The sequence below is a fragment of the Achroia grisella genome, unplaced genomic scaffold (assembly GCF_030625045.1).
Source record: "Achroia grisella isolate CSIRO2021 unplaced genomic scaffold, CSIRO_AGI_Agris_v1 utg971, whole genome shotgun sequence".
Classification (NCBI taxonomy): domain Eukaryota; kingdom Metazoa; phylum Arthropoda; class Insecta; order Lepidoptera; family Pyralidae; genus Achroia; species Achroia grisella.
In genome coordinates, this window is record NW_026713077.1 from 951,057 (window position 1) to 974,762 (window position 23,706).

General features: G+C 33.3%; 5 protein-coding genes across 5 annotated transcripts in view; all 5 read right to left on the reverse strand.

The window, feature by feature from the left end:
• The window catches only part of LOC131854238 (inactive dipeptidyl peptidase 10-like), a 156,830-nt gene that overhangs the window by 73,338 nt on the left and 59,786 nt on the right, over window positions 1-23,706 (reverse strand). The window lies entirely within an intron of this gene.
• LOC131854239 (cytochrome P450 6B2-like) lies at window positions 3,383-5,215 on the reverse strand. Its single transcript, XM_059205370.1, has 2 exons — window positions 3,828-5,215; window positions 3,383-3,624 (listed from the first exon to the last, which is right to left on the reverse strand). The coding sequence occupies exons 1-2, from the start codon at window positions 5,179-5,181 to the stop codon at window positions 3,458-3,460; spliced, it is 1,521 nt and encodes a 506-aa protein (XP_059061353.1). The 5' UTR covers window positions 5,182-5,215; the 3' UTR covers window positions 3,383-3,457.
• LOC131854241 (cytochrome P450 6B2-like) lies at window positions 9,738-11,629 on the reverse strand. Its single transcript, XM_059205372.1, has 2 exons — window positions 10,276-11,629; window positions 9,738-9,904 (listed from the first exon to the last, which is right to left on the reverse strand). The coding sequence occupies exons 1-2, from the start codon at window positions 11,627-11,629 to the stop codon at window positions 9,738-9,740; spliced, it is 1,521 nt and encodes a 506-aa protein (XP_059061355.1).
• LOC131854245 (cytochrome P450 6B5-like) lies at window positions 14,420-16,305 on the reverse strand. Its single transcript, XM_059205375.1, has 2 exons — window positions 14,952-16,305; window positions 14,420-14,586 (listed from the first exon to the last, which is right to left on the reverse strand). The coding sequence occupies exons 1-2, from the start codon at window positions 16,303-16,305 to the stop codon at window positions 14,420-14,422; spliced, it is 1,521 nt and encodes a 506-aa protein (XP_059061358.1).
• On the reverse strand, window positions 21,166-23,346 carry LOC131854242 (cytochrome P450 6B5-like). The gene is made up of 2 exons (XM_059205373.1): window positions 21,993-23,346; window positions 21,166-21,332 (listed from the first exon to the last, which is right to left on the reverse strand). The coding sequence occupies exons 1-2, from the start codon at window positions 23,344-23,346 to the stop codon at window positions 21,166-21,168; spliced, it is 1,521 nt and encodes a 506-aa protein (XP_059061356.1).

Genomic DNA, 23,706 nt, shown 5'->3' on the forward strand with positions numbered 1-23,706 from the left:
TTGTAGGCATTGATTAGGCAGTAAAATTACAAGATAAGTGGCATGAGTAACACGGGTGTCACACGATAACGTGATATCCGTGGGGGGAAATGGCGTTGTTAGTAATGTGGATTTATGATCCCATTGCTAGCAATGTACCATGTCAGGTTGACCTCCACGCGGTTCCCCCTGGAAACCATCGTGATAAATTCTTGGTGAATTTGTCACGATTGGCTAACTGACCTGACCTCATGCTCATCTTATCATCCTCCACTGGTGCCCCACCAGTGTAAACCGTTAGCGCAGGCGGGTGCACCATTTCATTATCATCCATAAAAAAAAAAACGTGATGTCCGTAGTGCTATTAATGTATATAGGCGACTTGTCGGTTACCATCAAGAGGACAATGGTATTACGTACATATGTGTCGGTTCGTACTTTTCATCAGTAGAATCGTCTAGTTTGTCTTTAAATTCCTGATTTTTTTAAAGTTACTGATAGCCCTTACTTTCGAAATTAGGATCTTTCTTACAAGTTATGGTCAGAATTTATAGGTAAAGTCGTGAGTTAGGATAGTAACCACCGTATCATATAATAATTTATGCTTCATCAACATGAGTAGACATATTCCTTAATAAGCACAGATAACCATTATTCTATACCTATTATTGACAGAAAATTCCTTAGCAATAAATGAAAACAGTGACTGGACATAATTATTGCGTATTTAACAATACGAAATTTGAATTCATACAAAATCTTATATATGTAATAATGAACAACATTTACACGCAAATTTCTCTCTTTAATAATGCGTTCCGAATGAGCGGTGCACTAAAAAAATATTCTATGACTATTCAAATATGCTTATATAAAGTTTATTTGACTAAAGAATATTTATATTTCTATAAATGATATTGCCATGCACGCTCGTCATTCAAGTAGTAACGTGTCGTCACGTTTAGTGAGTAATAGGCGTTGCTTTTTTATGGCAAAAACAATTAAATCAAATCACAACATTCTTGTATGTCTAATATAGACTCTTATGATATATCAAACACCATTAGTTCGGAGTGATTTTAAGCAAAGAAGAACTAGCAAGAAACTCATCTCTTATTAATTTCAAATGAGCTTGTACAATTATAAAAATAGAGATTAAATTTTGAGAAATAATTAGCAACAATGTAGTGATCTTAGAAGAATAGTGTCTACTCATTGTTATTATTTGCGATGCACCATTTTAGGTATAAACGCATACATAATAATTATCTGTGTATATTACTATTTTTGTTGAGGAATATGTTGAATCACGTTGATGTAGCATAAAATGATGATACACACGTCATACGACGCCTGTGGCATTTCTTATGCGTCTCCATTTTGAAGACTATGTTATTATGCCGCATACCCTGTAATTTCTCTGCCATACAGTTTTACAAAACAAACGTCTTGTCAGTACAAATTTGTGAGAAAGAGGTCCTCACAGTTGACCTTGTAAACAGTCGTTTTTTTACGATATACACAGCACTTTCTATACCTACTCTGTTCTTTAATATCAGAGACTAAATTAAATCGTGCCTAGCATAAGTAAGTTTTAAGTAACCCGCCCTAAGAGGATTTTAACCCCTTTACCCGGGGGTTGTTGCCTCGGGAATCGATGCATAGGCCAAGGGACTCGCCCAAAGTCAACTTTCACCCCCCCTAGGGGTGCATATGACCCGTGTCAGTCAGTTCTTTTTTCACTTGTTGAAAATTAAATAATGTTACCAGCTGTTGCAGCATAATGTTGTAGCTGCTATACCGATTGGTTGAATCTTTATTTTTTTTATAGTAATAATAATTAATACATAATATTAAAACGATTAGACAATAATAAAGTTATGTTACACACCACATCCAAGTTTACAGAACTTATTTTTTAAATTGACGCACATATTCTAGTGTTTCCATTACTGTCTATGAATTAAACAACGCAAAAATACAATTATCTGGTTTGGATACATAACTTTAATTTCCATTTCATAAACCGCATTACTTCCGATGGCCGTTGGTTCGATACCTCGCACATTGCAAACATTTGTATTCATGAGTATGGTTGTTTGTATCGATTTGGGTGTTTTCCATGTCTATTAGGTATGTAATCACAAAAAAAAAAATTATTCAAACATTTTTTAATGAACAACTTCATTAAAATTGTCATAAAATTACCCATAACACAAGCTCTGCTTAGCTTTGATCTACTGAAAATTGTCCAGTGTATTGTTTTATATTATTATCTGGTCGCAAGCGTTGTTTTGAAATATATATAAAGTATTTCTAAATAGAACTTATAATCTAGAAGTTAACTAGAGTCCATTATAATCTAGGAGTAGAGTATAAAAATTTGCCAAGTAACTATTATCAGATCTACCAAATATGCACGATAAATGTAATAAAAATCGTTCAGGCCCGCGAAGGATTACGATAATAATAGTGATACGACATTATAATATATTAGATTTATTTCATAAATGTATAAAGCAATTAGTTTCCTATCTTATGTATATAATAGTACTAGCTGTGCTCACGGTTTCACCCGTTAAATTTCAATATAAAATAAAGTCAATGTGTTATTCTGATGCGTAAGCTACACTGCTGTAAAGTTTAATCAAAATCCTGTTATATTGTAGCTAAATTTATAAATATTAGTATAGTGTAGTATTAAGCTATGTTGATTCCATTTAGTTCATAAGTAAACGTTGAACTAGAAACCGTCTTTTATTTAATACATCCGTTCAGTACTTTTTGCGTGAAACAGTAACAAATGTCCACACTTGTATACTTTCGCGTTTATAATATTACCCGCGGCTTCCCCTACTGTATCACTGTGTTCACTAAAACACAAAACCTCAAGAACATGTGTACAAAATTTCACGATGATTACTTGCTGTCCCCAAGTATCGTTTAGAAAAAGTTAATAGGTCTTTTACGGGAATAGGTATAAAAATTTACAATAAGATACCAAAGGATATGTTGGAATTACCCTTAAATAAATTCAAAACATCTGTTAAATCATATTTACTGAGCAAAGCCTATTACTCACTAAACGATTACTTGAATGACGAGTGTGCATGGCAATAGTTGTTCATGCACTGAATTTTCATTTAATGTTAGACATAGACACCTATATAAAAATACATTGTAAATAAACTGGCTTTAAAAAAAAAAGTAATTCAATTGAGTTTCTTGCCAGTTCTTCTCAATTGGATCTATATACCGAACTGGACGGTAGGGAAAAAATAAAATTATAATGTAAAAATTTGACGTTCATAAGCGGCTAAAAAGTCCTACATGAATAAATGATATTTGAATTTGAATTTGAATTCAGTAGTTTAGGCGTGAAAGCGTAACAAACATCCCTAATTTCACATTTATAGTATTAACTATATTAAGATTAACATTATTACTTAAAACTAAACATTGAATGTGCCGAATCGCTTTACTTTCTCTTGACTATATTCAATAAAATTCCACCAAAGGGAGACATCACCACCCGCTTTGGATCAAACTGCATCTCCTTCAGCGTGTTCTCAGATGGCTCCACTCGGAATTTTGACAATAACTTGATAATACAGATGCTGGACTGCAACTTAGCGAAACGCATGCCTGAAATAATAACAAGCAAATTTTAAGTCTCAAGATTACAGCGTTAGTGCCTCCACTTCCATAAATTTTACTGATAATAATAATAATAACAACTCTGGATAATTCACACAGCACCATCTAGTCCACGCTAAACAGAGTTTGTGTTATGGATAATTTTATATGACTAGTTGACTAGTTATTGAGACACGTAATAATATACTTACCAATGCAATTTCTTGGTCCAACTCCAAATGGCATGTAAGCACAAGGATGCCTCTCTGCTATAGCTTCAGAACTGAATCTCTCCGGATCAAATACTTCTGGATTTGGGTAATATTTAGGATCGTAATGTATACCACGAGGCGTGATTAACACTATTTGATTTTTTTTAATGACAATATCAGTTCCAGGGACTTCATAGTCCGAACGTGCGCTTCGTTGCAGCGGTTCCACTAGGGGGTAAAGACGAAGTGTCTCATCAAATACCTTGCGTAAATAAGTCATTTCTTTGATTATTTCATATGTTAGTTCACTGTTGTGTTTGTCAAGTGTTTCATCTATTTCTTTATGCAATTTATCTTGGATGTGTGGATTTTTCGCCAATAAATATAGCATAAAACTCATAGTAGTAGCACTAGTTTCGTATCCACCTGCAAAGAAGACAAAGGATTGCGCAGCGATGATACTGTCTGATATCTCTAAATGCACTTGCTTTTCGTTGTCGTACCTGTTTGAACTCTGAATTTCTTTTTGACTCCTCAGTTCCAAAATCAAATCCATAAAATCTTTTCTATCCGTGGGCTTGCCTCCTCTCTCACTGATTATTGAGGTCGTTAGTTTATAAAAGAAATCTGTGACATATTTTGGAAAAACTGTCATATTCAACTTCTTGAACAAACGTGGATACATTAAAACTAATTCGAAGGCGAAGTTAATACTGAATAGTTCACGGTCAATTTTATAGAGAGTTTTAATTATCGGATTATCATCTGAAATATCGTTAATATCTATGCCAAACGCACATGCAGATATTGTAGATATAGTGTATCTCTGAACGAGTGTGTGGATTTTCTGTTCTGTTTCATTTTCTATAATGTTTTCTACGTAGTCAACGAACTGGTTTCCTCTATCAGTCATTAATTTAATCATGTTCTTTAATTTTCCTGATGTAAATAATGGCGTGAAACGATTTCTGAGCGCTCTCCAAGTGTCAGTGTCAGCGTGAAATAGATTTGTTCCAAGACCTTCTTTACTGAGTTCAACTCCACGGTCGGAGAATTCATCAAAATCTTTTATTAATATGTGTTTAATAATATCCAAATCTCTGATCAAAAGATTAGGGTCAGTCATTCTAAAAACACCGACAACTTTCTCATTTGGATATTGGTGGTAGATCTTAGCGATTGCTTGTCCATGAGTTTCATAACGGAGCGCAGCTTTTATGATGTTACCGAATAAAGGAACGGGGTCTGGTCCAACGATGCCTCTGCTCTTCCAGTAGTTGAAGTTCCTCGTGAAGTAATGGTAAAGAATATAAAGCAGCGCGATGACCACGAGCGGTATGTACACTGGCTCCATTATTGGCACTTGTTGTTACCCATTCGAACGTTGATTCACGTATGAATTTGTTAGATTCCAGTACATTACGTTTTTTTTGTAGCGCTAGTTATCTACATTGTTTTTATGTAAGTGTTATTATCTGATATTCATTAGTGCTGTTAGTGTGTATTATGACAAATGTATCGATATTACGTTTTTTTCGAATTCGACTATTTTTGTTTTAATGAATAAAACTGGTTATATATTGTTTTCACATGTAGAAAATTACATTATGAGCAAGTACAAGAACAGTACTTTCAATACAGTAACATTAAAGATTCTAATAATAATTGTTTCCGTCTAACAATAATGTTGGCTTACTCTTTTTCAATATTTGCCTTAAATTCGTATTTCTGTTGCCCAGCACTTTGCATCGCAAGTTGCTGTGTTCCAGTTTTAAGAAATGGTATGTAAAATATCTTGGTATGAATTCCGGTATGATAGTGAAACAGAGGTATGCCACCTTAGTGGTTCTAAAGGGCCTAACAAACTTGTTTCGACATTCTTGACACTGTTAATATATGTATATATGAACCCTACTACACCTTTCCATCGGATAGGTCATGATTGGATGTTTATCATTTAAATTATATAATAAATACTCTAACAAATATATGTAATATTTAGTCTATATATACATATACACTAAAAATATAGTCATATATAGAGTATATAAGCCAAGTGTGTGGTAGTAAATTGAACAATTTTCATCAAGAAACAATGTGTATTATGAAAATAACTTCTGAAACTTTAACCTTTTTATACTAACGTAATAATATTTATTTTCGTTAAAAGTGGCAAAGTTTTTGCTTCACTTATTAACATAGTGAAATTTTATATATTATTAAATATCTATTTTAAATATATAAAATTAATATTAGTAAGTTTCATCGACATTAATTTTGTAGTGGTAACATCACTATACCATGTTACGTATTAAGTAATACTGATAGCATAAATACCTAAAATGAGTAATGTGTATTATTGTTAACTAGCTGTGCCCATGGTTTCACCTGCATGAAGTTTTTGCCTGAAACAGGATAGTAACAAACATTCATCCATACGTCTAGCCATTCATACTAACAAACTTTCGCGTTTATAATATTAGAAGATTTTTACCGTTAATCACCGCTTTACGTCCGATGGTCGCGGGTTCGATTCCTCGCACGGCACAAACATTTGTATTCATGAGTATAATTGTTTGTGTCGGTCTGGGTGTTTTCTATGCATAATATGTATGTATTTACGAAAAAAAAAAATCTATGTATTTGTATCAGTTGTCTAGTACCCATAACACAAGCTTTAGCTAGCTTAACTTGGGTCTAGATGGCGCTGTGTGAATTGTCCTGAGATTATTATTATTATTATTATTATTAATAGAGTACACTCAACCTGCAATAACAATAAAAACCTGACGGAAACTGTTCATGAAATAATTTAAAAATGTATGTATATTTCATGCCTAATGAGGCAAGACATAATGGGACATTACGTTTTATAATCACAACCATGTAGACTCATCATAATCATAAATTTACTTTGCGGAAAATCATATGTAATGTTTATCCGCAAAATAAATTTATTGTGATTTGTTTTGACAATATTTTTTCTCAAAGTTGAAATCAATTATTTATTGGACATTTTCAATATCTATACGCTTTTATTATTTTAATTATTTTCACTTTCAATCACTATAAGCAGAGCTTGTATTATGGGTACTAAACAACTGATATAAATACTTAGATATATTTTTTATTGTAAATACATACATAATATACACAGAAATCACCCAGACTGATACAAACAATCATACTCTTGAAAACAAATGATAACAGCGTGCGTCCAATCGAACCCGCGTACATCGGAAGTAAAGCGATGTGCTAAACTGCTACACCACCGTCAATAATAACAGCCTATGCTGTAAATAATATAATTGACGTAGTGGAGTAACCTGAAATAGTCATACTAGCTATAAAGTTCAAACTTGTGGCGGCGTGGTGGGCCGGGTCGATGTGCTCCCTCAAATATGGTTGAGTACAATTGGCTGGCTCATTCGTCATACTCGTGAACGGGTGCTGCTTGTGGGGACTGGTCTGGTCAGGTTGTGAACACTGATTAAATTTTTTGTTTTTTGCGATAGCATACGCTGGTGGTCACTCTATTCTCCCAAATTTGAATTTTAATGACTGTGTATTATTATAAACATGTTCCATTATTATTTGAAAAAAATACGAGCTGAATTTCTTGTCATCTCGATATCATTCCGAACTGACGGTAGATTTGACATATCATAAGAGTCTGTAATAGACCTACATGAATAAAGATATTTTGAATTTGAATTTGAAAAGGCTTTGTAGGTAACATTTGCTTATCTCGGTGCAATACAAATGATATCTTTCCGTTATCTGCTTATGGCAATATACTATAACAATAGCACACTCCCATTAGTTTACCTCTCCAGATAACATGGATTTAAGTTAAGTATAAAGTTAGTCCACGTTCCGACTCCGCGTCGACTGTGCGCTTTACTGATCAGCCATGTATCGCATTATCTAATATATTTCATCATCATCATCGCAGCCCGGAAGACGTCCACTGCTGGACATTATGTAGACACCCCATATATAATCTCCACGACGATCGGTCTGCATGTTCAAGACTGTTCTTATGTTCGCATCCATATGCCTTCCCGATACGAATGTAACATTTGACCAGATCGTCGGTCTTGCGTAGTAAAGTGCGCTATATTTTCCCGAAACCGCTTGACCTTGATTTGATGAAATTATATATATACATATATAATAATATAATAACAATAATAATCTCAGGACAATTCACACAGCGCCATCTAGACCCAAGTTAAGCTAGCTAAAGCTTGTGTTATGGGTACTAGACAACTGATACATATATACATAGATACATCTTTTTTTTTGTAAATACATACATATTATACATAGAAAACACTCAGACCGATACAAACAATGATATTCAATACAATTGTTTGTGCCGTGCGAGGATTCGAACCGCGACCATCGGATGGTAAAGCGGTGTACTAGACCGCTAGACCATCGAGGCCGTCTATATATATATTATTCTCTTGTAACATATTTTTATTCCCTTAAGTGATAACGGTAATCCACTTCTAAAATATATTATTTTTTGGCAATATTATTTATGATTCGGCTTTTAAAAATATACACAACCTTAAATATTCAACTTTCTTGAATGAAACCCTATTTTTTAACAGTGATATTAATTTATATGGTAAATAAACAACGTTTGCCGTGACAGCTAGTAACATATATATATGTAACATGTTTTTGGTTACGATTATTTGGCAGACGACCTTGCATGGCGTTAGTAGTTCAAACAAGGGATGTTATATTTCAAATGTTAGACATATACACTAATTGAATATAATATAATATTAAGATTGAAACTGACTAACATAATAATAACACAGAAAAATAAGGAACGTACGTAGGTAAGTATAATGATAAAATTGATGCTACAACTACAACCTAAAATTAAAAAGCTTAAAAAATATAATACAATAACTAAAATATATTATTAAAAGGGGTCCCTTTAGGCAAAGTTCCAAAGATACTGGCAGCGTTCCCTCTTTGAATAGCTAGACTAATTCTTTGTCCAAGGTAACTGCTAGCTCTTCGGTCTTCTGTGATGTCGACTAACCATTTCGTTATTTCTTTGAAAAATCTTATAATTAAGTTAAGTAAATGATATAATTAGTTTAACAAATTGATGCTCATCTTATCATCTTGCACTGGTGTCCCGCTAGTGTACCGTTAGCACAAGCGAGAACACCATTCCATTACCGTCCAATAAAATATTAGAAAGAAAAAAATTAATTGTGCATATTAACATTTTATTGTTTTTCATAATAACATAATTAAATAACAAATTAAGGTAGAAAATGACAATGGGGAATTCTTTTAAGCTTATTAATACAAATATTATCAGTAATGAGAGATTGAGGGAGAATCGAATAAATTAATAAACGCAGCTCTTATATGTAACAGATGGATAATATGAACTATTTGACATTCGCAAATATAAGTTAAGTTGTACAATTCTAAATTAGAACTACAAATAATACAGATAACAAATGTATTTTTACATTTAAATGGACGGCTTTTTATAATATGTTGTTTAATGTTACGTTAGATTAAATGGCAAACAGGCTGATAACCTACCTGATTACAAGAAGTATCCCTGGCCTATATAGGGATACAACTTATGCGTTACTATTTCGGAGCACTTAGTTGTGGAGCTTCATATCCTGTAATTTCACTGTTATATTTCACACTTTAAACAAAAGAGGCTACAAAGCCAGCTGATTGGCGACTGAAATTGGTAGACTGAGGTACCCAGGCGACTTTATAAATAGTCTGCTTCGGTAAACGTTAAAAAAATATAGTAAGAAAAGCTTACCACTATAATCTTGTATAAATATTGTTTTTTATATGCTTTCTCTAATTTGTAACAATTAATTTCGAGGTTTAATACTCGTACATCTACTTCCTCGGGACTATGTCCAGTAAAATTCCATCGACTGCCGTCATGACTATTCTCAGTGGATCGAATTTCATTTCTTCCATTGTGTTCTTTGATTTCTCCACACGGAATTTTGATAGTAGCTTGATGATGCATATCTGAGATTGTACTCTAGCGAATCGCATGCCTAGAAGTAAATACAAAACAGATCATTTACTTTAATTCAATATTAATGGCGTAATGAATAATGTGGATCTATGCGTTAATTAAAGGTCAGTATTATTACTACTTTTAAATTAAAATGAATTTTAGGATAGCACACAAAGTATAAATCACCGACTATATCTAGTGGATGTCACAAAATCAATTTAAAAGCATCATGTAGTTATGCTTGACTTGTTCGTAGTAAATACACCTTATTGTACCGAATTTGATTTCATTTTAATTCAATTCTATAATTTATTTGCAAAAATATATTTATTATGAGAAATAATTATAAAAAAATTCGTCTAAGAATATTAGGTTTTCTTTATAGTAATATGTTAAGAATAAACTTACCTATGCAGTTCCTTGGACCAACTCCAAATGGCAAGTAAGCACACGGATGTCTTGCAGCAGCAGCTTCGGGAGTGAATCTTTCCGGATCAAACACTTCTGGATTTGGATAATATTTAGGATCATGATGTATAGCACGAGCGGAAACCAACACAATTTGATTTTTTTTCACAACAATATCTGTATCAGGGATTTTGTAATCGGCCTTTGCACTTCTCTGCAATGGTTCCACTAGAGGAAATAGTCGCAGTGTCTCATCAAACACTTTACTCAAATATGTCATATCTTTGATTGTATCGTAGGTCAGTTCACCATTATGTTTCTGTAGTACTGTATCTATTTCGTGAATTAATTTATCTTGAATATGTGGATTCTTGGCTAACAGGTATAGTAGAAAACTCATTGTGGTTGCACTTGTTTCATATCCTGCTGCGAAAAATACAAAGGACTGCGCGGTAATGACACCCTCAGACATCTCTAGTTGCATCAGTTTATCGCTGTCGCTTCTCTTTGTAGAATGAAGCTCTTTCTGTTCCCTCAATTCTAGAATTAAATCCATGAAGTCTCTTCTGTTTGTGGGCTTACCCTGTCTCTCGTCTATCACAGATCTCGTTAATTTGGTAAAAAATTCTGTAACATATGTAGGAAATACTGACAAATTTAATGTTTTGAACAAACCCGGATACATTGCGTCTATTTCGAAGGCAATGTTTGGAGTAAATATATCACGATCTATTCTATGTAATGTTTTAATTATTGGGTTATTATCTGTAAGGTCTTCAATATCAATACCAAATGCGCAGGCTGCTATTGTAGATAGTGTGTACTTCTGGACCAAGGTGTGAATCTTATATTCTTTTCGGCTACCTATATTATCTTGCACATATTTAATAAACTGATCTCCTCTTTCAACCATCAAATGCAACATATTTTTTAGTTTACCAGAAGTAAATAATGGCGTGAAACGATTGCGTAGGACTCTCCAAGTTTCAGTGTTGGCATGGAATAGATTTGCACCAAGTCCTTCTTTACTGAATTCTATTCCACGATCGGAGAATTCGTCGAAATCTTTAATCATCACTTGTTTTATGAGATCCAGATCTCTTATTAAAAGAGTAGGAGTTGTCATTCTGAATATTCCGACAACTTTTTCATTAGGAAACTGATGATGTATTTTAGCTACGGTTTCCCCGACATTTTCAATACGGCGAGCAACTTGTTTTATATTACCGAATAAAGGAATTGGTTTTGGTCCAACAACGCCCCTGTCCTTCCAGTAATTAAAGGTTCTTGTGAAGTAATAGTATAGTGAATATAACACTACTACAAACGCGAGCGCTATGTGTATCGGCTCCATGGTTATCACTGTCTCAACGTATTTTTAGGTCTGAATTTCGTTTCATCTGTTGTCGACTATAAATACAAATGCCATTATCTAATAAACTGCTATCATGTTTTGGCGTATTATCGTAACGTACTTAGGAATCGTAATTATTACAAATAAGTTTATTATCATACAGATTACAAGGAGCATTGTGACCTACTGGTTTACTACCGTAACTTAGACTTCAAAGGTTGTGAGTTCGAATCTGACAAGAAGAATAATTTTTTGTCACTTTTATTTTATAATCATATTAGACTGTGAAGGTATGCTCATCATTGAAAAGATGGATTCAAATATATACAGTGAAAAATAAGCAAGTCAAGTACTTTTTTATAGCAAACAGGCTGGTGATAATGGCAGTCACCTATGTACATAAACAGTACCACGGGCATCAGTCGTCATATGATGCTCATAGTACTGATGCTTCGAAAGCAAACTGATTGGCTAAAATTCTCGAGAGAGAGGAACTCACAACGAAGACTTTGTATATAATCTATCTCTTTAATAGTTCGCGAGCCAGAGGCTTTTTTAGTCAATTATTTCAAAAACGTCTAAGATGGTTAAGAAAGTTGTGTTACGTATAAGGTTTATTGTTATTAAAGCTTGAGCTTTGATACTATCACGTGTCACTATTATAATGAAATATTTTCTGCTCACGTAATGAAAATTTTATTAATTAGAAAGAGCATATAAACTGAAATTTGACAAACTTTGGAGTGAGAGAAAATCACTGATTGTTTTTAATATTAGCAGTTGAGATATAATAAACCACGCTACAGACAGCTGACTAATTTTATCTGCAAAATATAGGGTTAACTATGATTTGATAACAATTTAAATTGGATGGAAGTGACTGAATTGTTTTTAACATGTTTGCGATGGTGCTACTCTCAATCTACGCTCGTAACTGAAGCTTACTTTTACTAGGGTTTATAACACAACTTTCTTGACCATCGTAGAAATTTCGACCGAGAGGCAATTGGTTATTTTGACGTGTTCAGGGCTTGCGGGCTATAACAGTGACGTAGATAAGACCACAACATTGATAATGTTGTAACTAACCCCTACAATAGTCATGATTTTTATTATTGACGACCTCGGTGGTCTAGCTGTCTAGCATACCGCTTTACGACTGATGGTCGCGGGTTCAATTCCTCGCACGGCGCAAACATTTGTATTCACGAGTATGATTGTTTGTATCGGTCTGGGTGTTTTCTATGTATAATATGTATGTATTTACAAAAAAAAATCTATGTATATGTATCAGTTATCTAGTCCCATAACACTTTAGCTAGCTTAACTTGGGTCTAGACGACGCTGTGTGAATTGTCCTGAGATTATTATTTATTTTTATGACGAATTTCAAAAAAGTCTATTATTAACGACTCAGCTGATAGCGGCTGGCTACATTGTAGTTTATTTCGTACGTGTTATAATTTTAGAGTTGATATTTGTTTGAATTATGGAGTGCACTGCCTAAAAGGAGACTGTCATGACGCGTCATCATAATTTACCTCCAGACAGAGACACAAATATACCAATACCAAGGCACTACGAATTGATTAATTAGTATTGCTGTCGCGAGCCAGATATATAGATAAGGTGATATATAATAGTACCTACTATTGTACCTAAGCGAAATCCGATTTAAACCAGTTTGAATTTTTGATAGTTTCTATTACATTTGTCGTAGAGAGATAAATTATTATATGTATGTTTTATAAACTACTTATAGTGCCTTGGTATTGGTATATTTGTGGACGCCATCTATTGACAATAATAAAATGACAAAAACAGATAGAGAGGTAATGTTTTTATTACCAATACAGATATACAGATAATATACAATACGGATACAAAAAAACGATGTGAGTACCGTAGTAAGTGTGCATAACCCATAGGTAGCAGCTCATTGTATTGCTTGCAGCACACAAAAATATATAATAAGCTCAACAACGTTATCTACATATTATTTACTAGCTGTTCCCGCGACTTCGTCTGCGTAAAATAGTGAACTTGACTAAATAATGAAAAAATATTTAGTAATATAATACAATAAATTCTCTATCCACCCAAAGGTAGTCTGGAAGAGAATGCTTAGCGATAGGACAGTCTTTTGTATCAGTATATTTTCTATTTTAATTGTTTTTTTTTTATTCTGTAACTTGTGCAATAAGAGTATAATAAATAAAATAAAAAAGTTTCATCATTCTAAGTTCAAAAATGAAAATTTCCATACTTAATTCTATACAACTCAATCAACATCCTAAAAAATAAGTTTCAAGATTCTTTAAGCTTTAAAAGTGCCGATACTTCCATACAATCTTTCATCTGCCCTTGCAACTCCTTACAAATTTCGCCTGTAAGTGAGACAGACTGAGTTACTTTCACGTTCATAATATTGGTAAGGTATTTAATAAACTAAGCCAATAACATAATTAAATTTTATTAAATCTAAAGTGATATTTTAAATTGCAAACTGTCCCTCTTATTGCGCGAATCATATCGAGCTTCATATCCTGTAATTTCACTGTTATATTTCACACTTTAAACAAAAGAGGTTACAAAGCCAGCTGCTCGGCGACTGAAATTGGTAGATGGAGGTACCCAGGCGACTTTATAAATAGTCTACCTCGGTAAACATTAAAAAAATATAACAAGAAAAGCCACTATAGTGGCATAGTATATACTGTATATGTAAATATTGTTTTTTATACGCTTTCTCTAATTTGTAACAATTAATTTCGAGGTTTAATACTCGTTCTACTTCCTCGGGACTATGTCCAGTAAAATTCCATCGAGTGCCGTCATGACCATTCTCATGGGATCGAATTTCATTTCTTCCATTGTGTTCTTTGATTTCTCCACACGGAATTTTGATAGCAGCTTGATGATGCATATCTGAGTTTGTACTCTAGCGAATCGCATGCCTACAAGTAAATAAAAAACAGATAATTTACTTTAATTCGATATTAATGGTGTAATGAATAATGTAGATCTATGCGTTAATTTATTCAGTATTATTACTACTTTTAAATTAAAATGATTTTAGGATAGCACACAAAGTACAAATCACCGACCACATCTAGTGGATGTCATAAAATCAATTTAAAAGCAGCATAACTACGGACTTGTTCGTAGTAAATACACCTTTCTGTACCGAATTTGATTTTATTTTAATTCAATTCAATAATTTCTTTGTTAAAATATATTTATTATAAGAAATAGTTATAAGAAAATTCGTCTAAGAATATTATGTTTTGTTTATAGTATAATGTATTAAGAATAAACTTACCTATGCAGTTCCTTGGACCAACTCCAAATGGCAAGTAAGCACACGGATGTCTTGCAGCAGCAGCTTCGGGAGTGAATCTTTCCGGATCAAACACTTCTGGATTTGGATAATATTTAGGATCATGATGTATAGCACGAGCCGAAACCAACACAACTTGATTTTTTTTCACAACAATATCAGTATCAGGGATTTTGTAATCGGCCTTTGCACTTCTCTGCAATGGTTCCACTAGAGGAAATAGTCGCAGTGTCTCATCAAACACTTTACTCAAATATGTCATATCTTTGATTGTATCGTAGGTCAGTTCACCATTATGTTTCTGTAGTACTGTATCTATTTCGTGAATTAATTTATCTTGAATATGTGGATTCTTGGCTAACAGGTATAGTAGAAAACTCATTGTGGTTGCACTTGTTTCATATCCTCCTGCGAAAAATATAAAGGACTGCGCGGTAATGACATCCTCAGACATCTCTAGTTGCATCAGTTTATCGCTGTCGCTTCTCTTTGTAGAATGAATCTCTTTCTGTTCCCTCAATTCTAGAATTAAATCCATGAAGTCTCTTCTGTTTGAGGGCTTACCCTGTCTCTCGTCTATCACAGATCTCGTTAATTTGGTAAAAAAATCTGTAACATATGTAGGAAATACTGATAAATTTAATGTTTTGAACAAACCCGGATACATTGCGTCTATTTCGAAGGCAATATTTGAAGTAAATATATCACGATCTATTCTATGTAATGTTTTAATTATTGGGTTATTATCTGTAAGGTCTTCAATATCAATACCAAATGCGCAGGCTGCTATTGTAGATAGTGTGTACTTCTGGACCAAGGTGTGAATCTTATATTCTTTTCGGCTACCTACATTATCTTGCACATATTTAATAAACTGATCTCCTCTTTCAACCATCAAATGCAGCATATTTTTTAGTTTACCAGAAGTAAATAATGGCGTGAAGCGTTGTCTAAGAATTCTCCAAGTTTCAGTGTTGGCATGGAATAGATTTGCACCAAGTCCTTCTTTACTGAATTCTATTCCACGATCGGAGAATTTGTCGAAATCTTTAATCATCACTTGTTTGATGAGATCCAGATCTCTTATTAAAAGAGTAGGAGTTGTCATTCTGAATATTCCGACAACTTTTTCATTAGGAAACTGATGATGTATTTTAGCTATGTTTTCTCCGACATTTTCAATACGGCGAGCAACTTGTTTTATATTACCGAATAAAGGAATTGGTTTTGGTCCAACAACGCCCCTGTCCTTCCAGTAATTAAAGGTTCTTGTGAAGTAATAGTATAGTGAATATAACACGACTACAAACGCGAGCGCTATATGTATCGGCTGCATGGTTATCACTGTCTCAACGTATTTTTAGTTCTGAATTTGGTTTCATCTGTTGTCGACTATAAATACAAATGCCATTATCTAATAATCTGCTATCATGTTTTGGCGTATTATCGTAACGTATTTAGGCATCGTAATTATTACAAATAAGTTTATTATCATACAGATTACCAGGAGCATTGTGATCTACTGGTTTACTACCGCAACTTAGACTTCAAAGGTTGTGAGTTCGACTCTGGCAGGAAGAATAAATTTTTGTCACTTTTATTATATAGTCATATTAGACTACGATGGTATGTTCGTCATTGAAAAGATGGATTCAAATATATACAGTGAAAAATAAGCAAGTCAAGTACTTTTTTATAGCAAACAGGCTGGTGATAATGCTAGTCACCTATGTACATGAACAGTACCACTGGCATCAGTCCTCATATGATGTTCAAGGTACTGATGTACAGCTTCGAAAGCAAACTACTTGGTTAAAATTCTCCAAAGAAAGGTGCCCACAACGAAGACTTTGTGTAAAGTATATCACTTTAATAGTTTAGCGAGCCAGAGGTTTTTAGTCAATTTTTTCCACCCGGTCGGAAACTTCTAAGATGGTTCAGAAAGTTGTGTTATGTATAAGGTTTATTATTATCAAAGCCCAAGGTGTCACTATTATAATGAAATATTTTCTACTGACGTAATGATTTTTTTTTAATTACAAAGAGCATATAAACTGATATTTGGCAAACTTGAGAGATAATCACTGATTATTTTTACAAGTCCGTGTTGGCAGTTGAGAGCACGCTACAGCTCACTAATTTTATCTGCATAATATAGAGGATAACTCTATATTATGCAGATAAAATAAGTGAGCTGTGATTTCATAGCAATTTAAAATTTCAGTCGTTTCCTTCTGGGAAACGACAATTTTTTTTACATGATTGCGAAGGTGCTACTGCTCGGTCCACCCTCGGATTGCTAAGAAAGTAATTTATGAAGCCTAGTGAAAGTCAGATTTCACTAAGGGTTAATAATATAACTTTTATAACCATCTTAGAAGTTTTCTACCGAGAAGCAATTGATTATCTTGACGTGTTCAGGGCTTGCGGGTTATAATAGTGACGTAGATAAGACCACAACATTGATAATGTTGTAACTAACCCATACAACAGTCATGATTTTTACATTTTTATGACGAATTTGAAAAAAGTCTATTATTAACGACTCAGCTGTTTAGCGGCTGGCTACATCGTAATTTATTTCGTACGTACTATAATTTTAGAGTTGATATTTGTTTGAATTATGGAGTGCACTGCCTAAAAGGAGACTGTCATGACGCGTCATCATAATTTACCTCCAGACAGAGACACAAATATACCAATACCAAGGCACTACGAATTGATTAATTAGTATTGCTGTCGCGAGCCAGATATATAGATAAGGTGATAATATATATATATATATATATATATAATAGCTGTACCCGCGACTTCGTCCGCGTAAAATAGTGACCTTGACCAAATAATGAAAAAAATATTTAATGACCTAACCCAATAAAAGCCAAATGAAAAAGTTTAATCGTTTTAGCTTCAAAAATGACGACACTTCTATATCTTTCATAACTCTTTCAACCCCTTATAACTGTTTTTCTTAATATATATTTAATAAAAAGGTTAAAAATTAAACTTCAAGCTTCTAGCTTTAAAAATAACAATATTTCCATATAAACATTTAACTCTCCTTTAAATTCCTTACAACCCATTTTTCTTTATTTATATTTAATCAACAGCCTAAAATTTTTTGACTTTGAAAATGGCAATATATCCATACAATCTTGCACCTACCCTTTCACACCCCTTACAACCCTTTTCCAAATTAAAAAGTACGCTATATCCTTTCTCAGGGTCTAGATTGTGTTCCAAATTTCATTAAAATTGGTTTAGTAGTTTTGCTTGTATGTGAGATCGAGAGTTATAATTTTAGTGAGGTATTTAATCCAATGAAAAAAGTTTCATCATTCTAGCTTAAAAAATTATGAATTTACATTAAAACTTTGATCCCCTATTTTATTTTACACCTTTAAGGGTAAAATTATTACAAAATTTGAATGTCATATTTATTCATATTTAATCACCAACCTAAAATATAAGTTTCAAGCTTATAGCTTTAAAAATGACGATTCTTACGTACACCTTGCATGTAGGGTACATGCAAGGTTCAACCCCTACTTACCGCATTCAAAAGTAGCCTATATCCTTTCTCAGGGTCTATATTAACTGTGTACCAAATTTCATTTAAATCGGTTCTGTAGTTTTGGCGTGTTAGTGAGACTGACAGACAGATATTTTCTGAACAGATACTTTACCTTATGTCTCGATTCTCCCTAGTCTCACTACCAAGAATACTTTTTACAAAATCTGTTAATACCACCAATACAATATGTATAATCATGGTACAGTCAAAATTCTGTATTCTTTAAAATATTGCTTACAGGATTGTACTTGTGGTATACGGACAATAGTCCTAATAGCTCTTTTTTGTAATATAAACGCCTTATTTATATTGTATTTATAACTATTACCCCAGAACTTTATACTATATCTAAGTTTTGATTCCACTAGAGCGTAATAAACAGTCTTCAACTGATCAACATTAAGGTCATCTCTGAGACTTCTAAGTGCATAGCATGCAGAACTGATACTAGTTTCCATTGAGTTAAGTTCACGTTTCCAGTTAAAATATTTATCCAATTCAACTCCCAAAAATCTGACCGATTCAGCCAGATCAATTCTTCTACCGTTTACAACAATATCTATGGTGTCCTTAACTTTCGCTGTACTTTTGAATAATAATGCATGTGTTTTGTCTATATTAAGTATTAAATTATTTGCAGAAAACCAAGTATTGAAAACGGAAAGTAAGTGATTCGTCTTCTCAGTCAGTTCATGTAAACTTTCATCAGAAACGATAGTATTTGTGTCATCTGCGAACATAACTATACTGGCATCATTAGTAGAATGTGTGATGAAAACTGCTAAGTCATTAATAAATAAAACAAATAAAATAGGACCCAGAATTGAACCTTGTGGCACGCCTCGTTTTACTATTGTCATTTTAGATGAATGATGAAAAAATTTCTCAATTATTTTCAACATTCTTAATTTCTACGTATTGTCGTCGATTTTTCAGATAAGATTTAAATAATTTTAACTCTTGTCCTCTTACGCCATAAAATTCTAATTTTCTTAACAAGAGATCATGATCGACAGTATCAAAGGCCGAAGTTAGATCCAGAAAGAGGCCTACGACTTTTTTCTTTACATTTAATTTACTTAATATGTCGTCTATCATTGTACTAATTGCATTAGTCGTTCCTATACTTCTTTGGTATCCAAATTGTCTCTTATTTGTAATATGGATCTAATTTTGAATTCTTTTATGCACTGTTATTACTTTGAATATTTTCAACTGATAAGGAAAAACACCTTCCTCTAGACACATATTAAAAAAGTATGCAAAAGGCAGTGCTATTTCTTTATTATATTGAAGTATTGATGTTGGCATTTCATCATATCGATTTTTTAGGATTCATACTCCATATTACTTTCAAAACCTCATCCGGCATTATAATTTTCCAATTAACGTTATTTTCTACTCTAATAACATTTTCATGAAGATATTTTGTGGCGTTCTCGTTATTACTAATTGTATCTCGTTATCACTATCTAATTGTAGAAAATAAGTGATTACCGTCGTCCATGACCACCCGCAACACCAGAGAAATTGCAAGTTTCCGGCCTTATAAGAAGAAATAAGCTCTCTTAAAGGTTTTAATATCATATCGCTTCAGAAATACCATTGCTGGAAGGTGATTCCACAATGTGGTTGTGCGTGGCAAAAAGTATCTGGACAAATACGGCGGAGGACCGCAATTCATCTAAATGATGAAGATGGTATTTGTGTTTGACGGGTAGTGCGATGGTGAAATTCAGCAATTTCGTAGATCACTCTCCATGATATATGTGGTAGAAAATGTACAAGATAGCACTCCGGAATAGCAACATATGTTTGGATATCACACGAAGACATGATGTTCACAATGCTGTTTATGTTAGGTGCCAAGGTTATCACTTACGAATTAGTTAAGCCTCGTTTATTTACTAGTGACATAAAAGTCTTGCGCCTCTTTATTTGACTTTCGATAAGACTAATGTAACGAAATTTAGTGCAAAGTATTTTTTTACCGCAGAGTTTAGTACGGTAAAAACTCGTCAATATAATTTGATTTATTTACATTTGTAGCGTTATATATTATGTGCTGAGGTGTAGCTACTTAATTTATTTGTTTACCAGTAGTAACTAGGTAGCGAGTATACAGGTGTAATAACTGTACTGCATTAGTAAGTTTATTTGATAGTGTGCTACATGGCTTATTAGTAACGTGTAGGTACACTCAACGCGGAGTATTACAGACCGCTTTAACACTAATTTCTTCAGTGTAAAGTCAATCTGCATTACTAATTTTTATTATGTAGATATGTAAACAAAGGACATGGAAGGTTTCTAATTGTTGACAGAAATAATATAATAATAATAATCTCAGTACAATTCACACAACGCCATCTAGACCCAAGTTAAACTAGCTAAAGCCTGTGTTATGGGTGCTAGATAACTGATAACTAATACATAGATATTTTTTATCTTAAATATTATACTTAGAAAACACCCAAACCGATACGAACAATCATACTCGTGAATACAAATGTTTGTGCCGTGCGAGGAATGAAACCCGCGATCATAGGAAGTAAGTCGGTGTGCTAAACTGAAAGACCATCAGGCTGTCAAGGATATGAAGGCTATTCACTGAATACTGATCTATTTCCTCCGCACTATGTTCAACATAATTCCATCAACTGGTGCTATGACCACCCTCATGGGGTCAAACTTAATTTCCTCCATAGTGTTCTTAGATCTTTCCACTCGGAATTTTGACAGCAACTTGATAATACAAATTCTAGACTGCATTTTTGCGAATCGCATGCCTGAAAATACAACACAAATTACGCTTAGAGGAAGTCATAGGTAAGAAACATATTAAAGAATTATGTGATTGATAAACAGAGTGTGTGTTCTGAGTATTAGACAACTAATATAAATACACAGATACTTTTTTTAAAAATACATACATAGAAAACACCCAGACCGATAGAAATAATCATGCTCATGAATATAAATGTTTGTACCGTGCGAATCGAATCGAACCCGCGACCATGGATATAATGCGGTGAGCTAAACCGCTAGACAACCGAGGCCGTCAAATAAAATAGAGGACGAGACTTTGAACTGTCGAAATCGGGCAACTATATGTATATATGTTTATAAGTAGTTTACATAAATTTGCTATTATTTGATAAAAAATATAATTAAGTACGTAAAACTTTTTATATATTTATTGTAAATACTTACAAGTTCGTATTTTGAACTTTTGACCATATATATTGTTTGTTATGTATTTAGTATAAATGATACGTATATAAAGCTTACTTCGGCAAACAAAAAATCATCTAAAATAAATGGTTTACGTGTACGAATATACTGCGACACTTCATAACCGTTCAAAAGGTCAACAAACAATCTGACTTTATTGATAACGATTCTGTTTACCTTATATATGTATTGAATTTATTAGAAACAAAACTTACCAATGCAATTCCTTGGACCAACTCCGAATGGCATGTAAGCACATGGATGCCTCGCTGCTGCTACATCAGGACTGAATCTCTCCGGATCAAACACTTCAGGATTAGGATAATATTTAGGATCGTGATGAATACCACGAGCTGAAACCAACACCATTTGATTTTTTCTGACTACAACATCAGTGCCAGGAATTTTGTAGTCTACGATTGCGTTTCGTTGCAATGGCTCCACTAAAGGAAATAGGCGAAGTGTCTCATCAAACACTTTATTCAGATAAGTCATATCTTTAATTGTGTCATAAGTCAGTTCACCGTCATGATTTTCTAATGTTTTGTCTATTTCCTCAAGTAATTTTTCTTGGATGTGCGGATTTTTCGCTAATAGATACAGCAAGAAACTCATTGTGGTTGCACTTGTTTCGTATCCAGCCCCGAAAAAGATAAAGGACTGCGCAGTTATAATGTCTTCGGACATCTCCAGATATGATTCCTTATCACTCTCGTTCCTTTTCATGTACTGAATTTCTTTCTTTTCTCTCAATTCTAGAATTAAATCCATAAAGTCTCGCCTGTTTGTAGGTTTCCCCTGCCTTTCACTGATTACTGATCTCGTCAATTTAGTAAAAAAATCTGAGACATATTTTGGAAAAATTGACATGTTTAATTTTTTGAATAAACCAGGATACATCAAGTCTATTTCAGTTGCAAAGGTTTGAGTAAATATTTCACGATCTATTCTATGTAATGTTTTTATTATTGGATTTTTATCTGTAAGATCATCAATATCAATACCAAATGCACAAGCTGCAATCGTAGCTAGTGTGTACCTTTGGATCAAATTGTGGATTTTATGTTCAGCTTGGTTGCTTATAATATGCTCCACATATTTAATAAACTGATCTCCTCTTTCGACCATTAAATGCATCATGTTTTTTAGTTTTCCAGAAGTAAACAAAGGCGTGAAGCGTTGTCTAAGAACTCTCCAAGTTTCAGTGTCAGCATGGAATAGATTTGCACCAAGTCCTTCTTTACTGAATTCTATTCCACGGTCGGAGAATTCGTCAAAATCTTTAATCATCACTTGTTTGATGAGATCCAGATCTCTTATTAAAAGACTTGGAGTCGTCATTCTGAATATTCCAACAACTTTATCATTAGGATACTGATGGTAAATGCTGGTAGTGATCTCTCCACCATGTTGACGACGAAGTGCAGATTGTTTTATGTTACCGAAGAATGGAATCGGTTCTGGTCCAGATACGTCTCTATCCTTCCAGTATTTGAAAGTCCTCGTGAAGTAATAGTAGAGAGAATAGATCACCGCTATGATTACGAGCGTTATGTACATCGGCTCCATTTTCGACAGTTAATGTTGACCGTTTAAATGAACTAATGAAGTATATTCATTAACGATATCTTATATAATGTTGTAATCATATGAGAAATAGTAATTATGTGTAGTCATCGTGATATTTGGATTTATTGGGTTATAAATAGTTTGTATTTGGTCTGTCTTAAGATTTTGTATCGGAAATTAAATTGGTCACATGTCACAGTCATACTCAAGAGTGTTTATACATATAGGGCATTTTTGCCACCTGCGCGTACAAGTCTGTTATCACTACATTATATTTATGTATTATCTAAATCCTATTTATATATATTTAATCTTATATTCTATTTATATATTTCAACAGTATATGGATTTTCTCTAACG

Excerpts from the sequence above, each read along its gene's own strand:
- LOC131854241 (XM_059205372.1), bottom strand. The coding sequence starts at position 11,629 with ATGGAGCCGATACACATAGCGCTCGCGTTTGTAGTAGTGTTATATTCA. Across the intron at positions 9,905-10,275 it reads TGGTCCAAGGAACTGCATAG|GCATGCGATTCGCTAGAGTA; the intron begins GTAAGTTTATTC and ends ATTTACTTCTAG.
- LOC131854242 (XM_059205373.1), bottom strand. The coding sequence starts at position 23,346 with ATGGAGCCGATGTACATAACGCTCGTAATCATAGCGGTGATCTATTCT. Across the intron at positions 21,333-21,992 it reads TGGTCCAAGGAATTGCATTG|GCATGCGATTCGCAAAAATG; the intron begins GTAAGTTTTGTT and ends TTGTATTTTCAG.
- LOC131854245 (XM_059205375.1), bottom strand. The coding sequence starts at position 16,305 with ATGCAGCCGATACATATAGCGCTCGCGTTTGTAGTCGTGTTATATTCA. Across the intron at positions 14,587-14,951 it reads TGGTCCAAGGAACTGCATAG|GCATGCGATTCGCTAGAGTA; the intron begins GTAAGTTTATTC and ends ATTTACTTGTAG.
- LOC131854239 (XM_059205370.1), bottom strand. The coding sequence starts at position 5,181 with ATGGAGCCAGTGTACATACCGCTCGTGGTCATCGCGCTGCTTTATATT. Across the intron at positions 3,625-3,827 it reads TGGACCAAGAAATTGCATTG|GCATGCGTTTCGCTAAGTTG; the intron begins GTAAGTATATTA and ends TTATTATTTCAG.